This window comes from Chiloscyllium punctatum, chromosome 1 (genome assembly GCF_047496795.1).
Source record: "Chiloscyllium punctatum isolate Juve2018m chromosome 1, sChiPun1.3, whole genome shotgun sequence".
Lineage (NCBI taxonomy): Eukaryota > Metazoa > Chordata > Chondrichthyes > Orectolobiformes > Hemiscylliidae > Chiloscyllium > Chiloscyllium punctatum.
The window spans coordinates 69,799,062-69,822,863 of NC_092739.1; the positions used below are offsets into that span (position 1 = coordinate 69,799,062).

At 40.4% G+C, this 23,802-nt stretch overlaps 1 protein-coding gene across 4 annotated transcripts in view; it reads left to right on the forward strand.

Moving 5' to 3' along the window:
* slc30a9 (solute carrier family 30 member 9) overlaps window positions 1–23,802 on the forward strand; it is a 130,088-nt gene that overhangs the window by 41,691 nt on the left and 64,595 nt on the right. For all 4 annotated transcript variants that reach the window (XM_072568228.1, XM_072568218.1, XM_072568210.1 and 1 more), the window contains 5 exons: window positions 4,629–4,721; window positions 11,291–11,373; window positions 15,155–15,213; window positions 21,797–21,864; window positions 23,334–23,436. In XM_072568228.1, coding sequence (XP_072424329.1) covers window positions 4,629–4,721; window positions 11,291–11,373; window positions 15,155–15,213; window positions 21,797–21,864; window positions 23,334–23,436 — 406 coding nt within the window. The remainder of the gene's footprint in view (window positions 1–4,628; window positions 4,722–11,290; window positions 11,374–15,154; window positions 15,214–21,796; window positions 21,865–23,333; window positions 23,437–23,802) is intronic.

Sequence of the window (23,802 nt, forward strand, 5' to 3'; positions counted from 1 at the left end):
CGGTTTTGTATGGGGAGTTAGGGTTGGTGGATGTCTGGAGGTGTCTCCACCCTACAGATAGGGATTTCACGTTTTTCTCCAATCCGCATAGATGTCACACGAGGATTGATTTTTTTTTTTTTCCTGACCCCTGCGGTAACCCTGGATCTGGTGGCATCCTGTACGATTGGTAATATTGCAATGTCTGATCATGCTCCAGTGTACCTCATGGTTAAGATTAAAGATGTTACAGTGGATTCAAGGTGCTGGCGAATGGACCCCTTTATTCTCATGGACAGTAAGTTTGTGGAGTATTTCTCTAGGGAATTTCAGGCATTTCTTGGCATCAACATAGGCTTGGTTGATAGCTCATCTGTTCTCTGGGAAACTGCCAAAGCTTATGCCAAGGGGTTAGTTATTTCATATTCCACCAGTAGGAAGCAGCAGAAGGGTGAGCAGCAACATCTTCTTGAAGCACGGTTGAAGGCAGCCGAGAAGGCCTATTTTGACAGACCCTTGTTGGTCAAACTACAGAGGATTACGGCACTGTGGTCTGCACTAAATTCTGTGCTCCCGCAGACGGCAAAGAAGGAGCTGGCTTTTGCAAAGCAAAGGTAATATGAGCATGGTGACAAGCCAGGCAAATACTTAGCATACCTTGCCAGAAAGAGAAGTGCCCCACAAACCATTACAGCGATTAGGGAAGGGTCTGGGAGCCTAACGTGATTCTAAAAAGATTAATGTGGCGTTCCAGAGATTCTACTTGAAGTTATATCAGTCTGAGAATTGTGAGGAGGGGCAGGCCAAAATGGAATCCTTTTGTAGAGATCTGAATCTCCCGGGTGTGACTCCCGAACAACAGTCCTTTTCTCAATGCCCCATTATCAGAGCAAGAAGTGCAGGAAGCTGTGAGGCAGCTTCCTGACTGACTTCCCAGTGAATTCTAGAAGGAATTTATAAGTATACTGTCAGGCCCAATGCTGAATATGTTTAATGATTCATACAGTCATGATTGTCTCCCACCATCTCTGAAAGAGGCCAATATTTCACTTGTCCTTAAAAAAGGGAAGGATCTGGCGGCACGGTGGCACAGTGGTTAGCACTGCTGCCTCACAGCGCCTGAGACCCGGGTTCAATTCCCGCCTCAGGCGACTGACTGTGTGGAGTTTGCACGTTCTCCCCGTGTCTGCGTGGGTTTCCTCCGGGTGCTCCGGTTTCCTCCCACAGTCCAAAGATGTGCAGGCCAGGTGAATTGGCCATGCTAAATTGCCCATAGTGTTAGGTAAGGGGTAAATGTAGATGTAGGGGTATGGGTGGGTTACGCTTCGGCGGGGCGGTGTGGACTTGTTGGGCCGAAGGGCCTGTTTCCACACTGTAAGTAATCTAATCTAATCTTATATACTGTGCTTCATACAGGCCCATCTTGCTCTTAAATGTGGACTTTAAGATCCTCTCTAAGACTCTCGCGTTAAGGCTGGAGACTGTTACCTTCTATTATTAAAGAGGATCAAACAGGCTTCATAAAGGGTCGCAGATTCTCCAATAGTGTTAGGAGGCTGCTTAATGTAATTCAAGCATGCCGACAGCAGTCAATACAGGGATTGGTGATTTCTTTAGATGCAGAGAAGCATTTGATCGATTTGAGTGGCCGTACCTTTTCTATACTCTAGACCGGTTTGGTCTGGGCGAAGTTTTCATAAGATGGGTAAAGGTTCTCTACAGTGTACCTCTCGCAGCAGTTATTACCAACTGGGTGCGATCAAGCAATTTAAGTATTTCTAGGGGCAGCCAGCTGGGCTGTCCCCTTTCACTATTATTTTTTACGTTGGTGATTGAACCGTTGGCAGAGGCTATTAGTGGGGATCTCAGTATATCAGCTCCAAAAGTGGGGTCAAAATTACGTAAGATCTCGCTGTATGCATACAATGTTCTAATTTTCTTGACAAATCCAGCAGTTTCAGTGCCTTGCCTGATTCACACGTTTGGTGCTTTTTCAGGGTATAAGATTAATTTTGCTAAATCAGAGGCTATGCTTATGGGTGGTCTGACGAAAGAGTTGGCTCTTGAGTGACTATAGATTCCCATTTAGGTGGTCACGGGGGGGGTTTTGTATTTAGGCATGTTCATTACTCTGGTACTGGATTGGCTGTTCAAAGCCAATTTTACTCCATTATTTGAAAAAATTAAACAAGATCTCCAAAGATGGGAGGCACTTCCAATCTCATGGTTGGGTCGGATAGTCCTTATTGAGATGAATGTTCTCCCTCGTTTGCTATACCCTATATGGATGCTCCCCCTGATTTTCACTAAACAAACACTTGGGATACTGAGCGGTTGTTCAGCTCCTTTATCTGGCACCTCATTAAATTAGCCAAACTGCAGTTGCCTCACAGATTGGGGGGAGCAGAACTTCCGGACATTAAAAATTAAGTTCACTTTTGACCTACGTGAGTGATTGGGTTTGTGGGGACCCTCTTTCAATATGGCTAGATATCGAAGCCTCCAAGGCAAGGTGCCCCCTTACCAGTTTGCTGTTTTTGGACAAGGTGAGGACAGTTAGGGAATATTGCCATAACCCAATAGTCATCAATACTGTTAAAGCATGGAGGGCAATTCGGCAGAGGGAAGGAAATATTGGCAAAACATCTTTGTTTAGTAGGTATGCTGGGTTTTCAACCAGGTATGAGAGAGTCAGGATTTAAATGTTGGGCAGCTAGGGGTATACCTTGCATGCTGAAAATGTGTTGCTGGAAAAGCGCAGCAGGTCAGGCAGCATCCAAGGAGCAGGAGAATCAACGTTTCGGGCATGAGCCCTTCTTCAGTATACCTTGCATGGGTGATTTATTTAAGGGAGATGTAATGATGTCCTTCGATCAGTTAGTACGGAAGTACGAGTTGTCTAATAGAGACCTCTTTCATTTTTTTCAAGTTAGGGATTTTATTCAAAAGACCACACTTTTGACTAATCCTACAAATCTGACATAGAAAGAGGGGTACTAAGGGCTAAGAGTATACTCTCTGTCAGTACTTTATATCTCCAATTGGGGGTACCACCTCTTGAGTCTGATAGACTCTGCAAGATGTGGGAGAGAGAGCTGGGTGTTGAAGTTTCTACAGAGGCATGGGAGGATATTTGGGAGAATGCAAGTAAGATATCAATTTGCAATAGGACCCATGCTTTACAGTTGAAGATTCTCCCACAGGGTCCACTTAGCCCCAGACCGTTTGTCAAAATTTAAACCAGGGGTATCTTCGGCATGTCCCAAGTGCAAGGTCTGCAGGGCACTCTTACCCATTGTCTTTGGACTTGTGACAGGCTCCACACATATTGGAGCACTGTTGTGGGTGCAATGGAGGGGATTTTAGGTGTACGGGTCGAGAACGACCCTATTTCTCTCCTTTTGGGCCTACCCATTGTATTTCCTGCAGACACGCAGAAGAAAAAACTTTTCAGTATTCTTACGTTCTGTGCAAGGAAGAATATCTTGCTAGGTTGGATATCTGAAAAACCCCCAGGCCTATCAGATTGGCGGAAGATTGTTATGGAGCATATTCCCCTGGATTTTCTCACAAATATGGTACACCACAAAACTGAGAATTTTTACAAGATGTGGCAACCCTTTTTGAAATATCTGGACTTGGATTTATCTGCCACACTAACAAGGGCTTTTATATAGCTGCAACGATTGTGTTTAATGTGTCCGCTGTCCAGGGAGGAGGAGCTGTGATTTGTATGAGTGTTTTCTTTGGCTGAGCTGAGTTATTACTGTTGTTAGGTATTTGTTTATTTAGTTAAATAGATAGTTTAGGTTATTTAATTTATACTTCTCTATATATGTTTAATACATATAGGAGGGTGGGTTGGGGAATTTTTTTTTATTATTTGGGTTTAGTTTTGTACTATTTTTGTACTGTTTTGAATTTCTAATATTTTAGAATCTCTTTTTTTCTTAATAAAAGTATATCATAAAAATGAATTGAGAATGCAGTCATATGATTTAGTTTCAAATGGAGCCTATGTTTAGCCAAACTTAATGGATGCTAATATCCTGTTCTAAGGGATGCTGGTAACTGAAGTTCTGTATTTTAGTAATCTTTCTTTTCACTTTTGTGGCCTGCGCGATTAGCTTGTGTTTTATGGTTTGTAATGTTCTATTTTTATCTCCAAATATGATGTAACTTTTGTTTTACTTTCTGCGACTCAGCAGAGTATAAGGTTTTGGTTCCAAACTCTTGCATGTCACTATACTATATATAGATTAGTGTAGCAACTTGCCAAAATCCATTCAATAGTAGTTTTCAAATCTGCAACCGGTACAGTTTAGAATTACAAGGCAACAAATGTGGGAACATCATATTCAGGTTTCCTTCCACCATCCTGACTTATAACTGTATCACTCTATGACCTCTGCCATTGGATAAATATCCTGGAACACTCTCTTTATAATACCACTGGGTGTACTTTCCCCTGTTGGACTGCAACCACTCAAGAAGATTACTCATTATTACCAGTTCAGGACAATTAGGCATAAGCACTGCTCACATCTATTTGAAGGAATAAAATAAAATTGGTTGCAATATGCTGTACTGTAATGATGTACATAGTAAACCGTTTTGATAAAGCTCTGACATTCTCACTTTGCCCACAGTGATCTGGAACAATTAAGGAAGATTAAACGGCGAAGTCCTCATGATGATACAGAGACGTTTACTGTATACTTAAGATCTGATGTAGAAGCCAAGTGGGTATAGATCATTTTTATTCCTGAACTAATGGCATATCAGCATTTATTAACTTTAATGACAGTGTACTTAATTTTTGACTTTGAGACACTTCTTGCATTATTTTCTTAGTTTCAGGTAAGTTCCTTCATATAAAGTCATGGAAGCAGTATTGTTGAGACTGCAAGTTGAATGAAGTGAGGATTTAGTTTGCAGCCTTCTGATCTTTTGTACTAAGTGTAAATGTTCTAATGCTCCATGCCATTCCTCAGTTAACTATGTTCTGAGGAAGGGTCACTCAACCTGAAACATTAACACTGATTTCTCTCTACTAATGCTATCAGAACTGCTGAGATTTACCAGCATTTTCTGTTTATGCCTCAGTTAATTATGGTAGTTTAGCTATGAAAAAGAATAAAGCTAAGCTTTGTTTTTTGCTTGTGGTAATAGTCCCCTTTTACTATGCTGATGTTCTACAATGCTTCCCATTCTTCCATTTTACTCATTATAACATTCTAAGTGAGGAGTCTCATGTCTGAAATCAGTAGAATGTTGAGATCAACTGGTTTTCTCAGTTAAATAGAGTAGCTTTTGTGCTCTAATATGTGAGTAAACTGTCTAAGTTTTGGTATTTCCATATCACTTTTAGTTTTGGAGAATCGGCATTATGTCTGTTGGAAATTCAAAACTAATGCATGCAGGTAGGGGTACAAGTGTGGACTGTTATCTAAGGAGTTATGTACGTGAATGCATAAGATCTAAAATTGGTGCAAGTACAAATTATTATGAAGGTGTAGGGAGTACTGTACCTTTTGAATTAAAAGCTAGCAGAACTACCTGACAGCACAGAGTCTTCAGAACAGAATATAATGTAACCTTTTGGTCCAGTAGCTAGGGTAGCTGGTACCTGAAAACTACAAAATCAATTTGAATTATATCCTCAAAAATACCAAACTCCAAGTTTGAATTTAGTATATTGACAATCTTAAAGGCCAATCTCACAATCTGATGCTTCGGATGGTATAAGACTGGTGAAAATTGAACAGTTGAGAGGAGAACTGCCAAGCTACCAGCATGTACAGACCGCCTGAAAATAGCTCTCTTAAAAGTACCTTTATCGATTGGTAACCTGTGAAGCAGAAATCCCTAAGAAGTAGGAAAGGAGACAGAGGAACATATAATGAGAAGATTCAACATCTGGCTGGTTTTGAAAATTTGAATTTCTGGTAAATCTTAATAGGGGGTTTTATTGGGCTTGTATTGTAGAAGGGAAAGGTAAAAACATAAGCAAGAGGAAGGAGTTGTAAATAGCTAATTGTTCTGTTATACTTTAAGAAAAAAGTTGTTAATTTTTACTTTAAATAGTTCTTGACCTCTCAAATTTTCACAGATTACTGCACAGGATAAATCTTTTCTGTTGCTGGCTTAAATTAAGCAGAATGTAACAACATTCAGGTTAAAGTTATTTATTCACTCATAGGCTGTGGGAGATAACGGGAGTCTTTAGAGAAAACAATTGTACTAGCAATGTTAAAATACATGCCGATAGTAGAAAGGCTTTTAGTTTAGGCATTGAAACAATGAGTAACATGATGGAATTGCTGAGGATGTGATACTTGAGAGAGTTCTTACAAAGCTGATATGATGTAAGAGGCTTGTATAAAAATGCAATGCAGTGAAACTTGGAAGCAATATAAGGGAAAATAGTTAATTTTGACAAGGAAACAAAACAACTCGAGTGATAAATAAGTTCTTAGAATGATTCGGCACCATTGTTATTTAGTGATGAGTGATGAACCTGTCAGGTTCCCACACTGGCAGATTGTGTACAATTATCATAACATTTAGAATTGGAGAGACTGATTTACAAGACCATTTTTTTAAGAAAAGCATTTGGATTAATTTCTATAGCGATAGAACTGGAAGCAGAGAAATTGTTTGATCTGTTTGAACCTTAGACCACATTGGAGTACTTTGAATACTTCTGGTACTCGCTTAATAAATAGGCATTATTATATCTGGAGAAGGGACAAAAGTATTTTCTACAATTATACAAGAAAGGAGAGGTGGCTGTCAGGAACGATTGAAGGATCATGGGCTATTTATTTGGAAAAGAGACAATGACGGGTTCTCAAGAGTATGGAAGCATTTCATAAGGCAGGTGTTGAAAAGATGTTTCTACTTGTGATTGACACCAGAGCCAAGAACCATAAATGTAACAGTCAGCAACAAATCCCACTGTTGCTAGAGAACCCCATGCAAAGTATTCAGAGTAGTAATTGAAACCAATAGCACTAAAAATCAAAGGCTCAGTTTCTGTGGTAAAGTGACCATAATTACTGGTAACAGTTGAGATACATATCAAACTAAAAATACAAGCTTGTAACAAAAATGTGCGTGGGAAAGTGAAAATCCAGCCAACATGGAGAGCAGTAAAAGACAAAAAGGATATAAAAGTCTGAGGTCCAAAAACTTAGATTAGTCAAAGCTATCAGGAAAGGATTGTTTTTTATTATATTAAGGAAAAATTATAAAGAGTACTATGAGCCCAGTAAAGAATGTTGGTGAGACAAGATAGCTAATTAAGAACTGATAAAACTTAATTTTTTAGCTGCTTTTGTCCACTGTGAAGATGAAAACAAAATACAAACATTGCAAGGTTTTTGAAATTAAGCCCAGGGAGGCACTAAGTGGATTTATTGTTAAATTAGAAATAGTAGTGAGAAAATACTGAGACTTGCAATGTATCAATCTTTAGGAATTGATGGTCTACACCCCGGAGTCTTAAAACAAATAGGTGAAGGTATTGTAGGTGTATTATCCATGACATTCCAAAGTTCTCTATATTTGGTAATAACGTCCTTCTTTGCACTTGAAAATTAAGCGTCAGTTCTATTTAAGGATTCAGGAAAGAAAGTGATAACTACAGACCTCTGTCTAACATGGTGGAAGTGAACAGAATGTGTAATTTCACAGAATCATAGAGTTGTGGCAGTGCAGAAGGAGGCCGTTTTAGATTGTGCTTGCGTTGGTTCTGTACCAAGTGCAAATCACCTGCCTTTTCCCCTTCACACTGTTTCTAACCAAGTAATCATCCAATGACTTAATAAAATTTGCTTCCACCACATTTCTAGACAGTGCATTCTCTACCCTAACTAGCTATGTGAAAATGTTTCTTTCTCTTGCATCACTCTTGTTTATATATCACTTTACATCTGTGCCCTCTATTTTCTTTTACATTTGGGAACAGCTTTGTCCTATCTACTCACTCCTGCCTGCTCATGGTTTTGAAACCTCAATCCAACCTCCCCTCAAATGCCTTGTCTCCAAGGAGAACAGTCCCAGCTTCTTCAATCTATCTTCATAACTGAAGTTTCTCATTTCTAGAACCATTCTTATAAACCATTCTCATGCACTATCTCTAATATATTCATACATTTCCTACAATGAGGTGACCACGCTGTCGACAGTACTTCAGCTGATGTTGATCAAATGTCCTGTACAAGTTCAACATCACCCGTGTACTTTATGCCCTGTTACAAAAGCTGAGAACACTGAGTTTTTTTTTTAACTCTCCCTCCACTTGTCCTGCCTGGGCTTCAGTGATCTGTGCATTGAATAGGCCACACTATTTTGAGCATTTGGGAAAGAAAGCAATTCGACACTAGTTTGTGAATAGTAGATTATATCTGATAACAGAAGATTCTTGAAACAGCTTATTTTAAAAACATAAAATCATAGAATTTTATAGTCCAGAAGGAGGCTATTCTACCATTGTCTGTACTGACTCCCGAAGAGCTTACCCAAGTAGCTCTCCAGCCCTATCTCTATAGTTCTTTAAATTCACTTTCAAACATATATCCAGCTGTCTTTTGAAACCTCCTGTGGAATCTGCCTCCACCACTCTCCCAAGTAGCACATTCCGAATCCTAACACCTGCCCAGGGTTCATCTTCTGTTCTTTTGTTTCTTTTGCTTCTACTCTTATCTTATTTTTGTTTGTTTTTCTTGTTCTGTGGCAAGTTGGTTGGCAGTGAGATGGGACCACAAGCAGTGTGGTGGATTTGGCTCCTGGCGCTTGGAGGTGACAGCTGCAGCAAGGACATCCTCGTGATGTTTGGGACTGGTGACAGTAACACTCTTCCAACGATTGGAGGCAGTGGCACAGTGGCAGTCGATTCAAGGTGGCAGCACTGACAAGGCAACATCTGCAGCCAAAGAAGGATCGTGGTGTGTTGGCAGCCTGACCTGGCAGTGGATCCAGGGACCTTGATGGCAGTATAGCCAGAGCAGGGACTCCTGACCTGCGGATGCAGTGTGTCCAAAGCGGCGGTTTCTGGTGTAACAGTAGCAGCATGTTTATGCCCAGAGCAGGGGTTCCTGGGATCATTGAGGCAGAAGCGGTGCTGGAGACTTCTGGTTGCATTCGCAGTAGGCCTGAAGTGAGGCGGCAGCAGCAGAGTAGGGGATTCCTGGTTGTGGGACTTATGTGAGTTCAGTGGCATCAGCGAGGTGGGCCCAGTTTTGACTCCTATAGTGGGTCTGGAGGAAGTGGCTGCGAGACAACAGATCTCTTTCAGTTACTGGAGGCTAGGTGCTAGAATGGACCCAGTTAGAAAGGCTGTTATTCTGAATTTCTATATTTCTTGATTTTTCTAATATTTTTCCTAAGAATATGTTTTTAAGAATCTCTAACTCTGTACTTTTATACCTAAGATGGCGTCATAACGTGGCAAATTGTAAACTTTTCACTGTACTCATTTGAGTACGTGTGGTGGTAAATTAGATTCCATACAGTGTGGAAACAGGCCCTTCGGCCCAACCAGTCCACATCGACCCTCCGAAGGGTAACCCGCCCAGACCCATTTCCCAGCTAATTCAGTTCTTTTGTCAGAGCAGCTTTGTCCTTTCTTCTGTAATTCCGTTTGTTTAAATTGAACACGTTTTGAGACCTGAACATTCTCCCTCAAACTGAATTTGAAATTCTAACATGTTATGATTTCTATCCCACTAAGGAATCATTAACTATATAAGATCTCTTGTTAACCCTACCTCATTACACATTATAGGTAGTTCTCCTATTACACGCATTTCGTAAATGCGATTTGGCTGTCAGGTGATTTGTGAATTGTGGACATTTTTAATAATTCAAGCTCCCTTTTGCTGTTACGCAGTTCTATCCTTTGTATTATCAGCTGGCTGTGATTTATTCTGCTGACGCATCTATTGCAACAGGTTGTTTTGTGTTTTTTTTTTGCTTCTATCAACAACTGAGGTAGACGAAGCAAACATTGGAATGTTTTGCTGGAATGCTTACTGGGATCATGCATGGAGTTAGTGGGGTGGGGCTGAGGAGCAGAAATAGAGGGGGAAATAGGGAGCGAGAAAAGGTGCAAATACAGTGATATCCAGTGAGTGTTAGAGAGTAACCGGGGCCTTTTGTTTAACAGTGGCTCAGTTGGCTATCTGAAGCTTCAATACGGTGACATTACAAGCGGGGGCTGTATTATATATGGAAGGGGGAGGTGTGAAACTAAGGATGGGACCACTGGCAACCCTCATCTCTCCCCACCCCACCTATCATCAAGTAATGGCCGATCCAAGGTCACACAGTCTCCATTTGAAAGGCGGGGGGATGATTTGAGAGTCTCAGCCCCTCATTATCTCTGAAACTAGGGACCCATTGAAACCTCCAGGCATTCAGAGGATCCCAGCCCTTTAGCTTCCCCCTCAAAAATTTACACCAAAAAAATTCTAGAAGTTTCGCAATGTTTGAAGGTAGAGAGCTGGGTTCTGGACAAACTCCATAAGGAACAAAGAATACAACATTACGTTGGGAAATTTTGCTTGTAACAATTTGGCATTTCTGTAACTGACTAGAAATGGGCGAGTTTGCTAAACCGGAGCCCCTAACCCTGTTTTTCCCATAGGCCCCATTACTTACTTTGCATGACTTTCTATAACACGATGTCACACGGGAACGCAACTACTGTGTTATAGGAGAACTACCTGTACTAGATTTAAAGTAGCCTGTTCCCTGGTAGGTTCTGCAACATACTGCTGCAAGTGCTTTATATTTGTGTTCGCTGCTATTCTGCGCTCTCCTGCTGTATGTACAGTAACTAGAAGCAAAACATACATATATACATCCTAAGAGTGCACTATGCTCTGGATAGCCAATAAGAAAGTTAATGTCTTCAGCCTATGTTTTCTGTCACAAAGCACATTGCTATCAATTCCTTAACTTCTGCAAATAGTATCACTCTATTATATCACTGTAACTGTAAAGAAGTGGAACAAAAGCTTTCCAAACACTTTCATGAAAATTATTTTCACTGATCAATTAATGAAAACAATTTAATAATTGGAAATATTCAAATATTTCCATGTCTGTTGAATGCAAACTAAAAAATACATGTTCCTGGCATTAAGATGCTTAACAAGAATTCTGTTAGCAAACTTGTATACGTGATCATTCTAAATAACTTGATCTACTTTTCTTGAACTTTTTAAATTTATCATACAAATTTCAATAAACATATGAGAGATATTTACAGCAGTTCTAACAGATGTTTATTTGTTTTTTCAAGGGCTCTTGATGTGCATGGTAGCCTAGAAGCTCTTGCACGGGCAAAAAAACAGCGTCAAAGTGAAGAAATTGCACATAAAGAAAGTATGTCTATGTGAGAAACATTTCTACAATGTTTGTTTGAATATGATTGAGATATATTGATATGCATCATCTGTTTCGGAAGAGCTGGAAAAAAAGCTGATGTACATTGAATGTATTTGACCTTCCTTTCAGTGGAGTAGCACATTCCATTGCTTATGATGGCACAAGGTGCTAATTTTGAAACCTGCAGATGTGAGTCAAAAATGTAGCTTTTCCCATTAGCATATCTTGGGTTCTGACATTGTAAATCTGCTATAAAATCTTACCTGGAATGAATATAACATTTGAAGTTGGTTCAACTTAAATGTTTTTAAAAACATGGGAATATTGTGTAAAAATATGGTTAAAATGTAAGTCATATGGAGCATTTTATAAAACCATAGTGGGTATCATAGTGGTGTTGGGTTTATACAAATTAGTGTAAGATTAGATGACCTCACAATTGTATCTATATTTTTATGAAGAAATAAAGATTTAGCTCTGCCTATTTAGGGAAGTTGGGTATGTGGGAGGATAATAAAAGTTAAGGAAAGTAATTATTTGGAGAAGAATGGAATGATTTGAGGTACAGATGGGAGTAAATGGCAGTTGTGGCAGAGCACAGGGTGTGGAGGAGCATAAATAGTATTTTGCAGAAACTATTAATAAAAAATATTGGGTAATCTATTTGCCAGTTAGGAAGTAATCAGTTATGAATGAATACCTTGTACATATTTGGAAAAATGCTTGGGAGAATTTGTAGTGAATATTGTAGGAGAGGGAAACTGAGAATTTTATTATCAAAGTTTGCGAGAAGATTTGTAGCTCGAGTGCTTCTTGTTGTGGTTCTGTTCACCGAGCTGGGAATTTGTGTTGCAGACATTTCGTCCCCTGTCTAGCTGACATCCTCAGTGCTTGGGAGCCTCCTGTGAAGGGTTTCTGTGATCTTTCCTCCGGCATTTGTAGTGGTTTGAATCTGTCGCTTCAGTTGTCAGTTCCAGCCGTCCGTTGCAGTGGCCGGCATATTGGGTCCAGATCGATGTGCTTATTGCAACGGACGGCTGGAACTGACAACTGAAGCGACAGATTCAAACCACTACAAATGCCGGAGGAAAGATCACAGAAACGCTTCACAGGAGGCTCCCAAGCACTGAGGATGTCACCTAGACAGGGCTCGAAACATCTGCAACACACAGTCCCAGCTCGGCGAACAGAATCACAACAATTTTATTATCAGTAGAGAATGGAATAGGTGATTGGATGGGGACAAGTGAATTACAGAGTATCTAAGTCAGTATAGAGAGCCAGTGAAGACTGAAGTGAGCGGACATGGAAGAAATTGAAACAATGTTTCAAGTGGGAATATATGGAAGTGTACAGCAACTTACCTGAAAGATTAGAGGAGCTACTAGATAAAGGAAATTGATGTGCACGCTGAGATTGCAAAGAAAGTAGAAAGTAATAATCACTGTTAGAACATGATTCAGTCAGTTTAAAAGGTAACTGCAAACTAATGTAAATTTTTTTAAACCAAGGAAAAGGTTTTCACGCAATTAAATAAAATAAGCATTTTATGGTATAATAATATTTCACAGTAGTAATTAAATAATTTGAGATCAGTGAATCTGCAAGGATGCCTAAATAAATGTAACAATCTGTGGATCAGTAAATGTCCCTGGGGTTCTTTTTTTAAAAAAAGACAATTGTGTTTAATCAACTGAGTTGTTAGGAATTTTGGCAGAGATGACTGGAGTGAGGCTGCAGTAAGATCTGAATTAGGAGACACCAGGCCCCGCAAGCCTACTCCACCATTCAATGGGATTATGGATGACCTGATTATTCTACATTGCTTCCCTTGAAAGCTTCTCGCCCATTATGAAAAATCTATCTACCTCTACCTTAAAGATATTCAAGATCTCTGCTTCCAATATCGTTTGAAAAAGAGACACTTGATCCTCGGGGAGGGGGGGAGAACCCTCCTCTCAATTGATTAACTTTTTTTTTAAACAATGACCTCTTTTTAGATTCTTCTAAAAGTCGAAGCATCCTTGACACGTCCCACTCGGGCCCCCACAGTGTTTTACGTTTCAATCACGATACCTCTTACTTGTGTAATCAAAAGTGGATGCAAGCTAAACTTGTTCAATCCTTACCCTTAAGTCAACCAACCTGTTTCCAGGTATTAGGTTAGTAAACCTTCCTTTAACTGTCCAACACATTTTAATCCATCCTTAAATAAGGAAGCCAGTACTACACTCTTTGCCAATGCCCTAAATAACTGAGGCATAGCCTCCTACTTCTATATTCAGTTCCCTATGCAATAAATAGAATATTCCATTGGCTTTCCTAATAATTTGCGCAACCTGAATTTTAGTCTTTTGAGATTCAAGTGTCAGGACACCAGATCTCTCCTGGATCTGATTTAGAAACAGAAGAACATCTCAAATAAAACACTCAACTGACAAGGGTGGGTGAATCGCAGTGTTTGCTTTTCTGATCTATGTTCCATAAATAAAGCCCATGAATCATGCTGTATGACTCCATAATTAGAATAGTGAATTTGAAAAAGATTTTCTTTCAGTACTACAGCCAGGAGAGGGCATGCAGGTGAACGATACACTTGTGTATCTACACCATTTAGTGATCACTTATTTAATCAGAAATAAAAGCAAGCTGGCACAAATTGAAGAACAAGAATCGAAAAATTGGGTAATCATTAAGCAGAAAGTAGTTAAATGTGATTTGTTTTGCTTCAAACATTGAAAAAATGTACTTTTTGAAATGAGTAATGGATACTTGCTTGAAAACATGGAATGCTGCATTGAACAGTATGGTGAGCAAGCAGGAGTGGTTAAAAGTCACTGTTGTGAAAAAGAACATTCATTGAATTGGTGGGCTAGTTGATGTGTTTCTTTACAAACTTCTATGATATGTGCTGCAATACAGTGGAATCAGCAAGTCAAAAGATCTTCTCATGGACCTGTTCTTGGGCCTGGCTGCAATAGTTTGTAGTTCCATGATGAACTATTAAGTTGCTGTCTGCCGCCTTTTTGTGGTCCTCTCTACCCACAACTGAGTAGAGTGGAAGCATGTGGTACTCTCCACTAAACCGTATTGAGAAAGCAAAGACATGTTTGTTGAGCCCCAAATGACCCAGATTTAAACCCTTAGCAAATTGTGAACAAAGTTCTTTATTGGCTTGCGAATCCATCTCTAGGAGGTCCATTATAATCCTAGTAACAAGAACTGCAATATATGGAAAATATATGGAAGATGTGAAAATTACAGAGCACTGATTACTTTTACTGTCAAATAGAATATCCAAATTTAATGTTTAAAGTATCAATGCAATCATTGTTTGTTAAAACGGATTATTATTACACAGACCTTGGACTCTTCTAGCCATTCCTGTCAACATTTCCAAAATTTTGATTTCAGCCTCCTTGTACGAGTCAGTGTTTGAAAGGTTGCAACAGCTGACTTTTTTCATGAACTGAAAGCACTTTTGTTTGCTTCTATCTCCCAAAGTACGATTCCAGATTGGAATCTTGAGTCACTGCTTATCTCTTGGGTTTATGCACTTATGCAATTATGGTATACGAAAGATGTAAAAATTAAACTTTTTATTCAGTGTGTAAGAAATCTTTTCTTGAATTAGTCAAAACACTTGCAACGCTATCTCTAAAAATACCCTCTGTTAATTGCCAAATCAAGTCATTAGTTAATGACCTACAACTCTACTTCAGTATATTGAATTCATAGCACAAATTAGATATCACTTGTCTTTTTTTTTCACTTGCAGATCTTTTCAGGAATCAGAAGTTAATGCAGGAATATCGGGAGTTTCTAGGTAACACTATGGTACGACTAATTAACTAAGTGTATAGATTTTTAAAAAAAGAATGGGGTCTGAGTTTTTGTTTTTTTTTATGCCAAGCTCTGGGAAATTTAAAACCAGACAGAGTTGGACTTGAAAGTACTCAGTCTTTTATGCTAGTTCAATGTCTAGTACATTTGAATAAAACCCTGTGTCCTGGTTAAAATTGTGATTTTGCTGATTTATTCAGCTTGTGAAGTGTCTTCAAATTCCCATGACATCGCTTCAATTTCTTAGATGCATAAACACGAACAGGCCAGTATTAAAAAATTGATTTGCATCAGAAATTGATTTACTACGAAACTGAGTGGAATTAACTAATGTCCACCAGTCAGGATTAAATACATTTACATGGTGTGTGATGCCAGGAGTTGAGTGAGAAGTTTTGAGGTTTGTTCCTTCTTTGAAGTTTTAATTCTTGTTTGCGTTGAACAATTAACTAAAGTTACAGTTTAAAAGAGGAACATTGTTTTTTAAAATGAATTGTTTCTTCACCTGAACAGGGACATACAGGCTCCCTGAGAGCAACTGTAAATAATTAACAAACAAATTAGCATAAGCACTTTTCTTTATTGTAGCTGAGCCGACTCCATGGTTTTTGAAAGGGGATAAGTACAAGAGTTTGCTATCGTGCCGCAGTGTCACTGCTGCTGAGCCAGGTGTTCCAGGTTCACATTCTGTTTGCTTTCATTGATATGGGTAGGTAATTAGTTACCTGAACAGGTGACTGATTTTCTTTAAGAAAGCATTATACTACTTTTTGGTTTGGTCAGTAAAATGAAAAGATGGGTGTAGTTGAAAGGCAAACAAGGGGATCAAGAAGTTTGGAGGGAACCTCCAGGTCTTGCCTTGACGATCAGATTTGAGGTCCTTATGTCTTGAGTGTGTAGTGTGAATTATCAGACTGACCATGATAGAGGAAGTATTCAAGATGGGCACAGCCATGAGCATGAATCCAGAATATTACATTGTCCATGAAGTGCAAGAGTTTGGGATATTTATTCAGGGCTGGAGAGGAACTTGTGTGGGAATGGGAGGATTCAATTGTTGTCATCCATGAAGCTAACAATGCAATAGGTTAGACCAGAAATGAGGTTCTGCATAGGTAGAAAAAATAAGTTAGACACTAAATTAAGACAAAGTTAAACCTCAAAAGGAACTTGGAACATCTGGCTCAGAAGTAGAAAGTCTGTGGCAGTAGGTTTAAACAGTATGTTGGTAGTCAGTTGGTAAAGTATTCAAGTTAACCTTCTCTGTATTGGTTCCAATGTCTATATGTCATCTTGAATAAGGAGACGAGAAAAGTGTGTGCTGTGTAAAATGTTCTCAAGTATACTCAACAGTTATAACAAACACTTCCACCTCCTTTCCATTTTCAATACATGAACATTCCATTTACCTTCTCATTTGTGGTACTTGCATACTAACTTTGATTCATTAAGTAGAATATACAGACCCCTTTGTACTCCAGATTAGAGTGGTACTGGAAAAACACAGCAGGTCAGGCAGCATGGGTGGAGAGATAAATGGGAGGGTGTGGTGCTGTGGAGAAGGTAGTTGAGTGTGTAATTGGTGGATGGAAGAAGGAATAAAGGTGATAGGTCAGAGAGGAGGGTGGAGTGGATAGATGGGAAGGAAGATGGACAGGTCATGAGGATGGTGCTGAGCTGGAAGTTTGGAACTGGAGTAAGGTGGGGGGAGGGGAAATGAGGAAACTGGTGAAGTCCACATTGATGCCCTGGGGTTGAAGGGTTCCGAGGTGGAAGATAAGGTGGTGTTCTTCCAGTCGCCAGGTGGTGAGGGAGTGACGGTGGAGGAGGCCCAGGGCCTGTATGTCCTCGGCAGAGTGGGAGGGAGAGTTGAAATGTTTGGCCACGGGCGGTGAGGTTGATTGGTGCTGGTGTCCTGGCGATGTTCCCTAAGCGCTCTGCGAGAAGGCGTCCAGTCTCCCCAATGAAAAGGAGACCACATCGGGAGCAACAGATACAATAAATGACATTGATGGAAGTGCTGGTGAAACTGTGATGGATGTGGATGGTTCCTTTAGGGCCTTGGATGGTGGTGAGGGGGGAAGATGTGGGCGCTCGTTTTGCAATTCCTGCGGTGGAAGGGGAAGGTGGCAGGAGGGGAGGGTGATTTATTGGGAGGCGTGGACCTGAGCAGGTAATCAGAGAATGGTCTCTGCAAAAGGGGTGGGGAGGGAAATATATCCATGGTGGTGGAAATGTCGGCAGATGCAGTTTATGCAGAGGTTGGTGGGATGGAAGCTGGTGGGGGTGTGGGGTTCTGTCCTTGTAGCGGTTAGAGGGGTGGGGTTTGAGAGCAGAGGTGCAGGATGTGGATGAGATGGGTTGCTGGGCATCTTCAACCATGTGGGAGGGGAAATTACGGTCTTTAAAGGAGGAGGCGATCTGCTGTATTCTGTGATGGAACTGGTCCTCCTTGGAGCAGATACGGCAGAGGTGGAGGAATTGGGAATTAGAGATAGCATTTTTGCAGGAAGTAGGGTGGGAGAAGGTGTAACAGGTAGCCTTGGGAGTCGGTGGGTTTGTTTTAAAAAAAGTCTTGAGTTGGGTTGGAGTTTCTTCTGAGGTAGCAAGAAAGGTGGTTTAATTGTGCAAGAGTTCAATAATCAGATTCTTGGCTCACTAAAATATCTAGGAGAAAGTGAGGACTACAGATGCTGGAGATCAGAGCTTAAAAATGTGTTGCTGGAAAGGCACAGTAGGTCAGGCAGCATCAAAAGAACTGGAGAATCGACATTTCGGGCATAGGGACTTGGGGGAGGGGTACTGAGAATACGATAGGTGGAAGGAGGTTAAGGTGAGGGTGATAGGCCGGAGAGGGGGTGGGGGCGGAGAGTTCGGGAAGAAGATTGCAGGTTAAGAAGGCGGTGCTGGGTCTGAAGGTTGGGACTGAGAAAAGGTGGGGGGAGTCCCCAACCCTCAGACCCAGCACCGCCTTCTTAACCTGCAATCTTCTTCCCGAACTCTCCGCCCCCACCCCCTCTCCGGCCTATCACCCTCACCTTAACCTCCTTCCACCTATCGTATTCCCAGCGCTCCTCCCTACCTTTTATCTTGGCCTGCTTGGCACACCCTCCTCATCCCTGAAGAAGGGCTTATGCCTGAAACGTCGGTTCTCCTGTTCCTTTGCTGCCTGACCTCCTGCGCTTTTCCAGCAACACATTTTTAAGCTCACTAAAATATCTCCCAATTTAAGTCCTCATGCCTTGGGTAGCCAGTTTTTAATCTGTCATGAAACCTATTTCAGGCATTTGCATCTAAGACAACCAACTCAATGCATTAACTTTGCAGTTCCAGTCCTCCTTTCCCCATTTGATAAACTGTGCTGAGAAAATCTGACGAAACAAAATGGGTACTTGGCAATTTGGTGGTCCTCATGCATGAGTCACTGAAGGCTAGTATGCAGATACAGCAAGCAATCAGTAAAACCCACAGAATATCGTTCTTTGAGGGTAATTGAATGTAAGAGCAGGGAGGGCATGATTCAGATATGCAGGGCATTAGGAGGGCTGCATCTGGAGTTCTGTGTATAATACTATTCACTTATGGAAGAATGATAATGGTTTGGAAACGATTCAGAGAATGTTTATTAGACTAATAACTGGAATGAGTGGATTGTCTGATGTGGAAAGACTAGATACAGTCAGAGGTAACTTACATTTAAGATCCTGAGAGGACTTCCTGGGGTGGCTGTTGAAAGAATGTTTCCTCTTGTGGAAAAATCTTGAAGTAAGAGTCATGTGTTTAAAATAAGGGGTTGTCCATTTAATACAGGTGAAGAAACATTCTTACCTTGTGTCATGAACACAGAACAATACTGCACAGAGCCTTTTGACCCATGAAATTGAGTACATGATGCCTTTCTAAACTAAAAGCCTTTTGCCTCTACATGGTCTATATCCCTGTATTCCCTGCCTATTTATATATCTGTTAAGATGCTTAAATGTTGCTTTTGTATCTGCCTCAACCAGCTTCTGTGGCACTGCATTCCAAGCACTTACCACCCTCTGCTTTCAAAAAAGGTGCTCTCACATCTACTTTTCAAACTTCCATTTTAACTCAAAATTAAATTTTAAATCTATGTCCAGTAGTAATTGACATTTCTAACCTGGGAAACAGACTTTTGACGATCCATGCCCCTCAATTTTGTAAACTTGAGTCAGGTCACCCCTTACCCTGCAGTAATCAAGTGAAAACAAATCTAAGTTTATCCACTCTCTCATTGTAGCTAATACCCTCCAAACCAGGCAACATCCTGATAAACCATTTCTGTACCTTCTCCAAAGCTGCCTCAACCTTCTGGTAGTGTGGTGACCAGAACTATACGTAATATTCCAATTGTGACCTATCTAAAGTTCTATACTACTGCAACATGACTTTTATTCTCTGCTCTATCCGATGAAGGCAAGCATGCTATGTGCCTCCTTGACCAACTTATCCACTTGTGTTGCCACTTTCAGGGAACTATAGGCCTTTTTGCCTAGATACTTCTGTTGATAAGACTGCTGGTTCTGCCATTTACCGTATACTTCCTTTTTGCATTAGATCTCCCAAAATAGATCACCTAGCATTTGTCTAGATTAAGCTCCAACTGCCATTTCTGTTCTGTATCCCCTCTCAATCCCCTTCACTAACCATATTAATCTTATTACATTCTCCTCTATATTACAAGCAACAGGGGTCCCAGCACTGATGCCTGCGGAACATGACTTGTCACCGATCTCCAGTCAGAAAAACACCTTTCCAGCACTACTCTCTTCTTTGATTAAGCCAGTTCTGTATCCATCTTATCAGCTCACCATGTATCCCTTGTGACTTCACCTTTTGTACCAGCCTGCCTTGAGGGACCTTGTTGAAGCTTTGCTAAAGTCCATATTGACACTATATGCTGCCTTACCTCAACAATCATCTTGGGCACTTCGTCAAACTACTCAATCTGAGTTTGAAAGCCTTTGCAATCCTTTCCCTCTAAGGGCGGTGGATGCAGAATATTTGAATAATTTTAAAGGCAGTGGTAGATGGATTCTTGATTACCAAGGGCTAAAAGATTATAAGGACAAGCAGGAGTGTAGAATTTAGGTTAAAATTAATTCTGTCTAATTGAATGATGAAGGAGACTTGGAGAGGCCTAGTGCCCATCTTATTCCTCGTTCGTATGCAAATTGCGCGAAATCTTGCTTTATCAGAACAACAGTCAACTGAGATCAAGAATCTCCACCTGTCAGGAAGGAGAACCAACCAAGATGAAAGACTTTGTGATGGTAGAGAGGACATGTGAACATTTTAGCACTGCAACTTTGAGGGTTCTTATGCTTCCACCTTGGAGGTGGGACTATCACTGAAGGGTTCAGGCTGTGATCTTTTTACTTGAGATACCCAGAGTAAGAAGAGCAGAAAAGCTTGTACAGAACAAGAATGAGATAATATTTGCACTGTGATGTGAAGGTGCCAGTGTTGGACTGGGATGGACAAAGTTAAAAATTGCACAATACCAGGTTATAGTCCAACCTGTTGGCCCAGTTGTGGACCACTTTTTTTTTCCCCCCAGCAGTGAAAGACCGGAGGATTGAGTGTAAAGAAAATGTATGTAAGTGCAGTTCATGACTTTGTTTGGTGTAAACCAGACGAATAGGTGCTTCCAATGAGTAGGTATGAAGCACAGAGTGCAGCAGGGTTTTCATAGTGATTGTGAATGCTGGAGTGCAGGCTGATGTGTGAGAGGAGCTGAGGCTTATAGTCCATCTCCCTTGGTGAGGTGCAGTCAATGTCTTCGTAACGGCCCCAAGCAGATGAGGTAGCAGAAAGAAGATGGAGCTGCTTGGAGAGTAGGAGGTCACCTTGTGATACTGTTCATTCTTTTTGACTATCACTGCTTGATGTGATGGGGTGGTTTCTTGTATTCAGTCACACTGTCCACCAGTGTCTTGAATCCTTCTCTTTCGACTAGGGGAGTGAGTTTAGTTTTAATCTGTCACCTGTTGTGACCCTACAGTGTTAGGGCATTTCTTGGCTTGCACTATCTAAGACTTAAGACTTAAAATATGGCTGAAAAAAATTGAAGGTTCTGACAGTGGTTAACACATTCATCTTGGTTGCAACACTACATGCCAAGTGATGAAGCTGGCATCTGACTTGTGTAAATCATGAGCTGTGAGCCACACGATTGCATGACATAATTTGCTCAGGGTATGTTTGAAATTATGCTGTGGCACTCTACACCATCGTTGTTCAATTTTTAATGGGAAATTCAAGCCCCATATCTCTTGGTTATTGCTGCTGTTAGGTTATTCATGCCTTACACCAATAAATTTTCAAGGGCAATCTGACTTAAGCTCCTCCTTTTTACCTTTCAAAGGAAAGTGAGGTGATGGGACATACAAATAAGCAAAATACGTAAGTGTGGGATTCACTGGCTCTATCTTTTCATTGGTTAAGAAGATAAGTGATGTACTGCATTTTGCTAAATCACGGATTGTGTAAAATTAAATGTTTACAATAGTGACAATAGCTGATACTAATTGTTTTCCATTGTTCCTTTTAGCCTCGCTCAACTAAGTCAGCAAAGTTTTTCCAGGGACCAGGAAAAGTTGTAATGGTTGCAATCTGCATGTAAGGCCTTATTATGCATTTAGTGTTTGTTGGTTTTGTCTTTAACTGAGATTGGATAAAAATCTGCATTTAAGAAAAATGGTAAAGAAATGTTGCAAAAAGAAAAAAGATAATGGTAAATATGTATCTTCTCCACCACCTCTCTTCCTCCCTGTGTCATGGGATGCCATAAGATATAGGAGCACAATTAGGACATTTAGCCCATTGCAATTCTCTACCAATCAATTATGGCTGATATGTTTCTCAACCCCATTCTCCTGCCGCCTTTTCATGACACTTGATCCCCTTACTAATCAACAACTTACTAGTGTCTTAAATATGCTAATGACTTTGCCTTCATAGCCGTCTGTGACCATGAGTTCCACAGAGAAATCACCCTCTGGCTGAAGAAATTCCTTGTTATCTCAATTCTAGAGAGTTGTCACGCTGAGACCATGATCCTGGGTCCTAGTCTGTCATGCTAGTGGAAAAATCTTCTCCACATTTGCTCTATCCAGGCCCCTCAGTATCCTGTAAATTTCAGTCAGATCCTCCCTCATTCTTCAAAACTTCATTGTGTACAGACAGTGTCTTCACCTGACAAGCCCATCATCTCCGATATCATTCTGGTAAACCTTCTCTGGTCCTCTTCCAATGCCAGCATATCTTTTCTTAGATACGGGATCCCAAACTGTTCACAATATTTCAAATGTGGTCTGAGAGACCTTTATACAGCCCCAGCAGTTAATCTCTGTTCTTGCCTTTTAACCCTCTTAAAATGAATGCCAACATTGCATTTGCCTTCCTTGCCGCCAACTGAACCTGCATGTTAACCTTAAGGGAATCCTGAACCAGGACTCCCAAGTCCTATTACGCTTCAGATTTCCAAAGCCTTTCCCCAATTATAAAGTAGACTACACCTCTATAATTCCAACCAAACTGAATAGCTTAACACTTTGCAACATTGTATTCCATCTGCCACCACTTTTCCCATTCACCTAGCATGTCCAGGTCCTTCTGCAGCCTCTCCGCTTCCGCAACACTACTTGTCCCTCCACCTATCTTGTGTCATCTGCAAACTTGCCAACAATGCCCTTCAGTTCCTCCTCCTAGATCATTAATGTATAATGTGAATAGTTATGGTGCCAATACTGACCCCTGCAAACCCTGTGTATCTTGTAATCTCCCAAAAGGCAGTGTTTGCAATACAAACCAGAGAATTGTGGAGAAAATGTTTCAATTTTGTGCCAAAAAAGTATAGTGGCTGTCTTTTGAGAAAATAGCTCCTGTGACATTTGATTCTGAGCCAAATTGGAAGTTAATCCTTTTCGAATTTATTTTGTACTTCGGTTTATCTTCACAGTGAAGTTTCTCGTTTTTCTTTAAATTTAAAGCATACTTCTTTTTGAAAAAAAAATTAAGTGGCTGCTTCAAATTAAAAAATATCCCACATTTCTGTCAATATTATTTTTGTTAACCCCACTCTCTAGCAATGGGCTGAATTTTATCTTCAAACTGCTTGCCTGGATTTATACAGGGTCTGCATCGATGTTCTCGGAAGCTATACATTCACTGGCTGACACCTGTAATCAAGTAAGGAAATTCTAAATGTTTTCCTGGATGATTTAATTTGTTGTAAAGTTGCCTAAATCTGTTTCACTTATTTTTGTTTTATGCATGAAAGTTCTCCATATGTAAAATGTATTAAATATTAGTGAGAAATATGAATGTATGTAATAACAATACACAATTATAGTTGTATTTGACTTCACTTTAGTAGTCTGGACTTTGAGGGGAAAAATAATCTGATGCCTGCTGTTATTTGTATGCTAACAAAGTCTTTGAATTGATGAATACATTGAAATTTGCACATATGCAGACCTTTCTGTGGACTTTTGCCATTCCATCACTTGCTTCACATAAACTGCATCACATCCTGACCTGTCTTAGTTTTGAGAA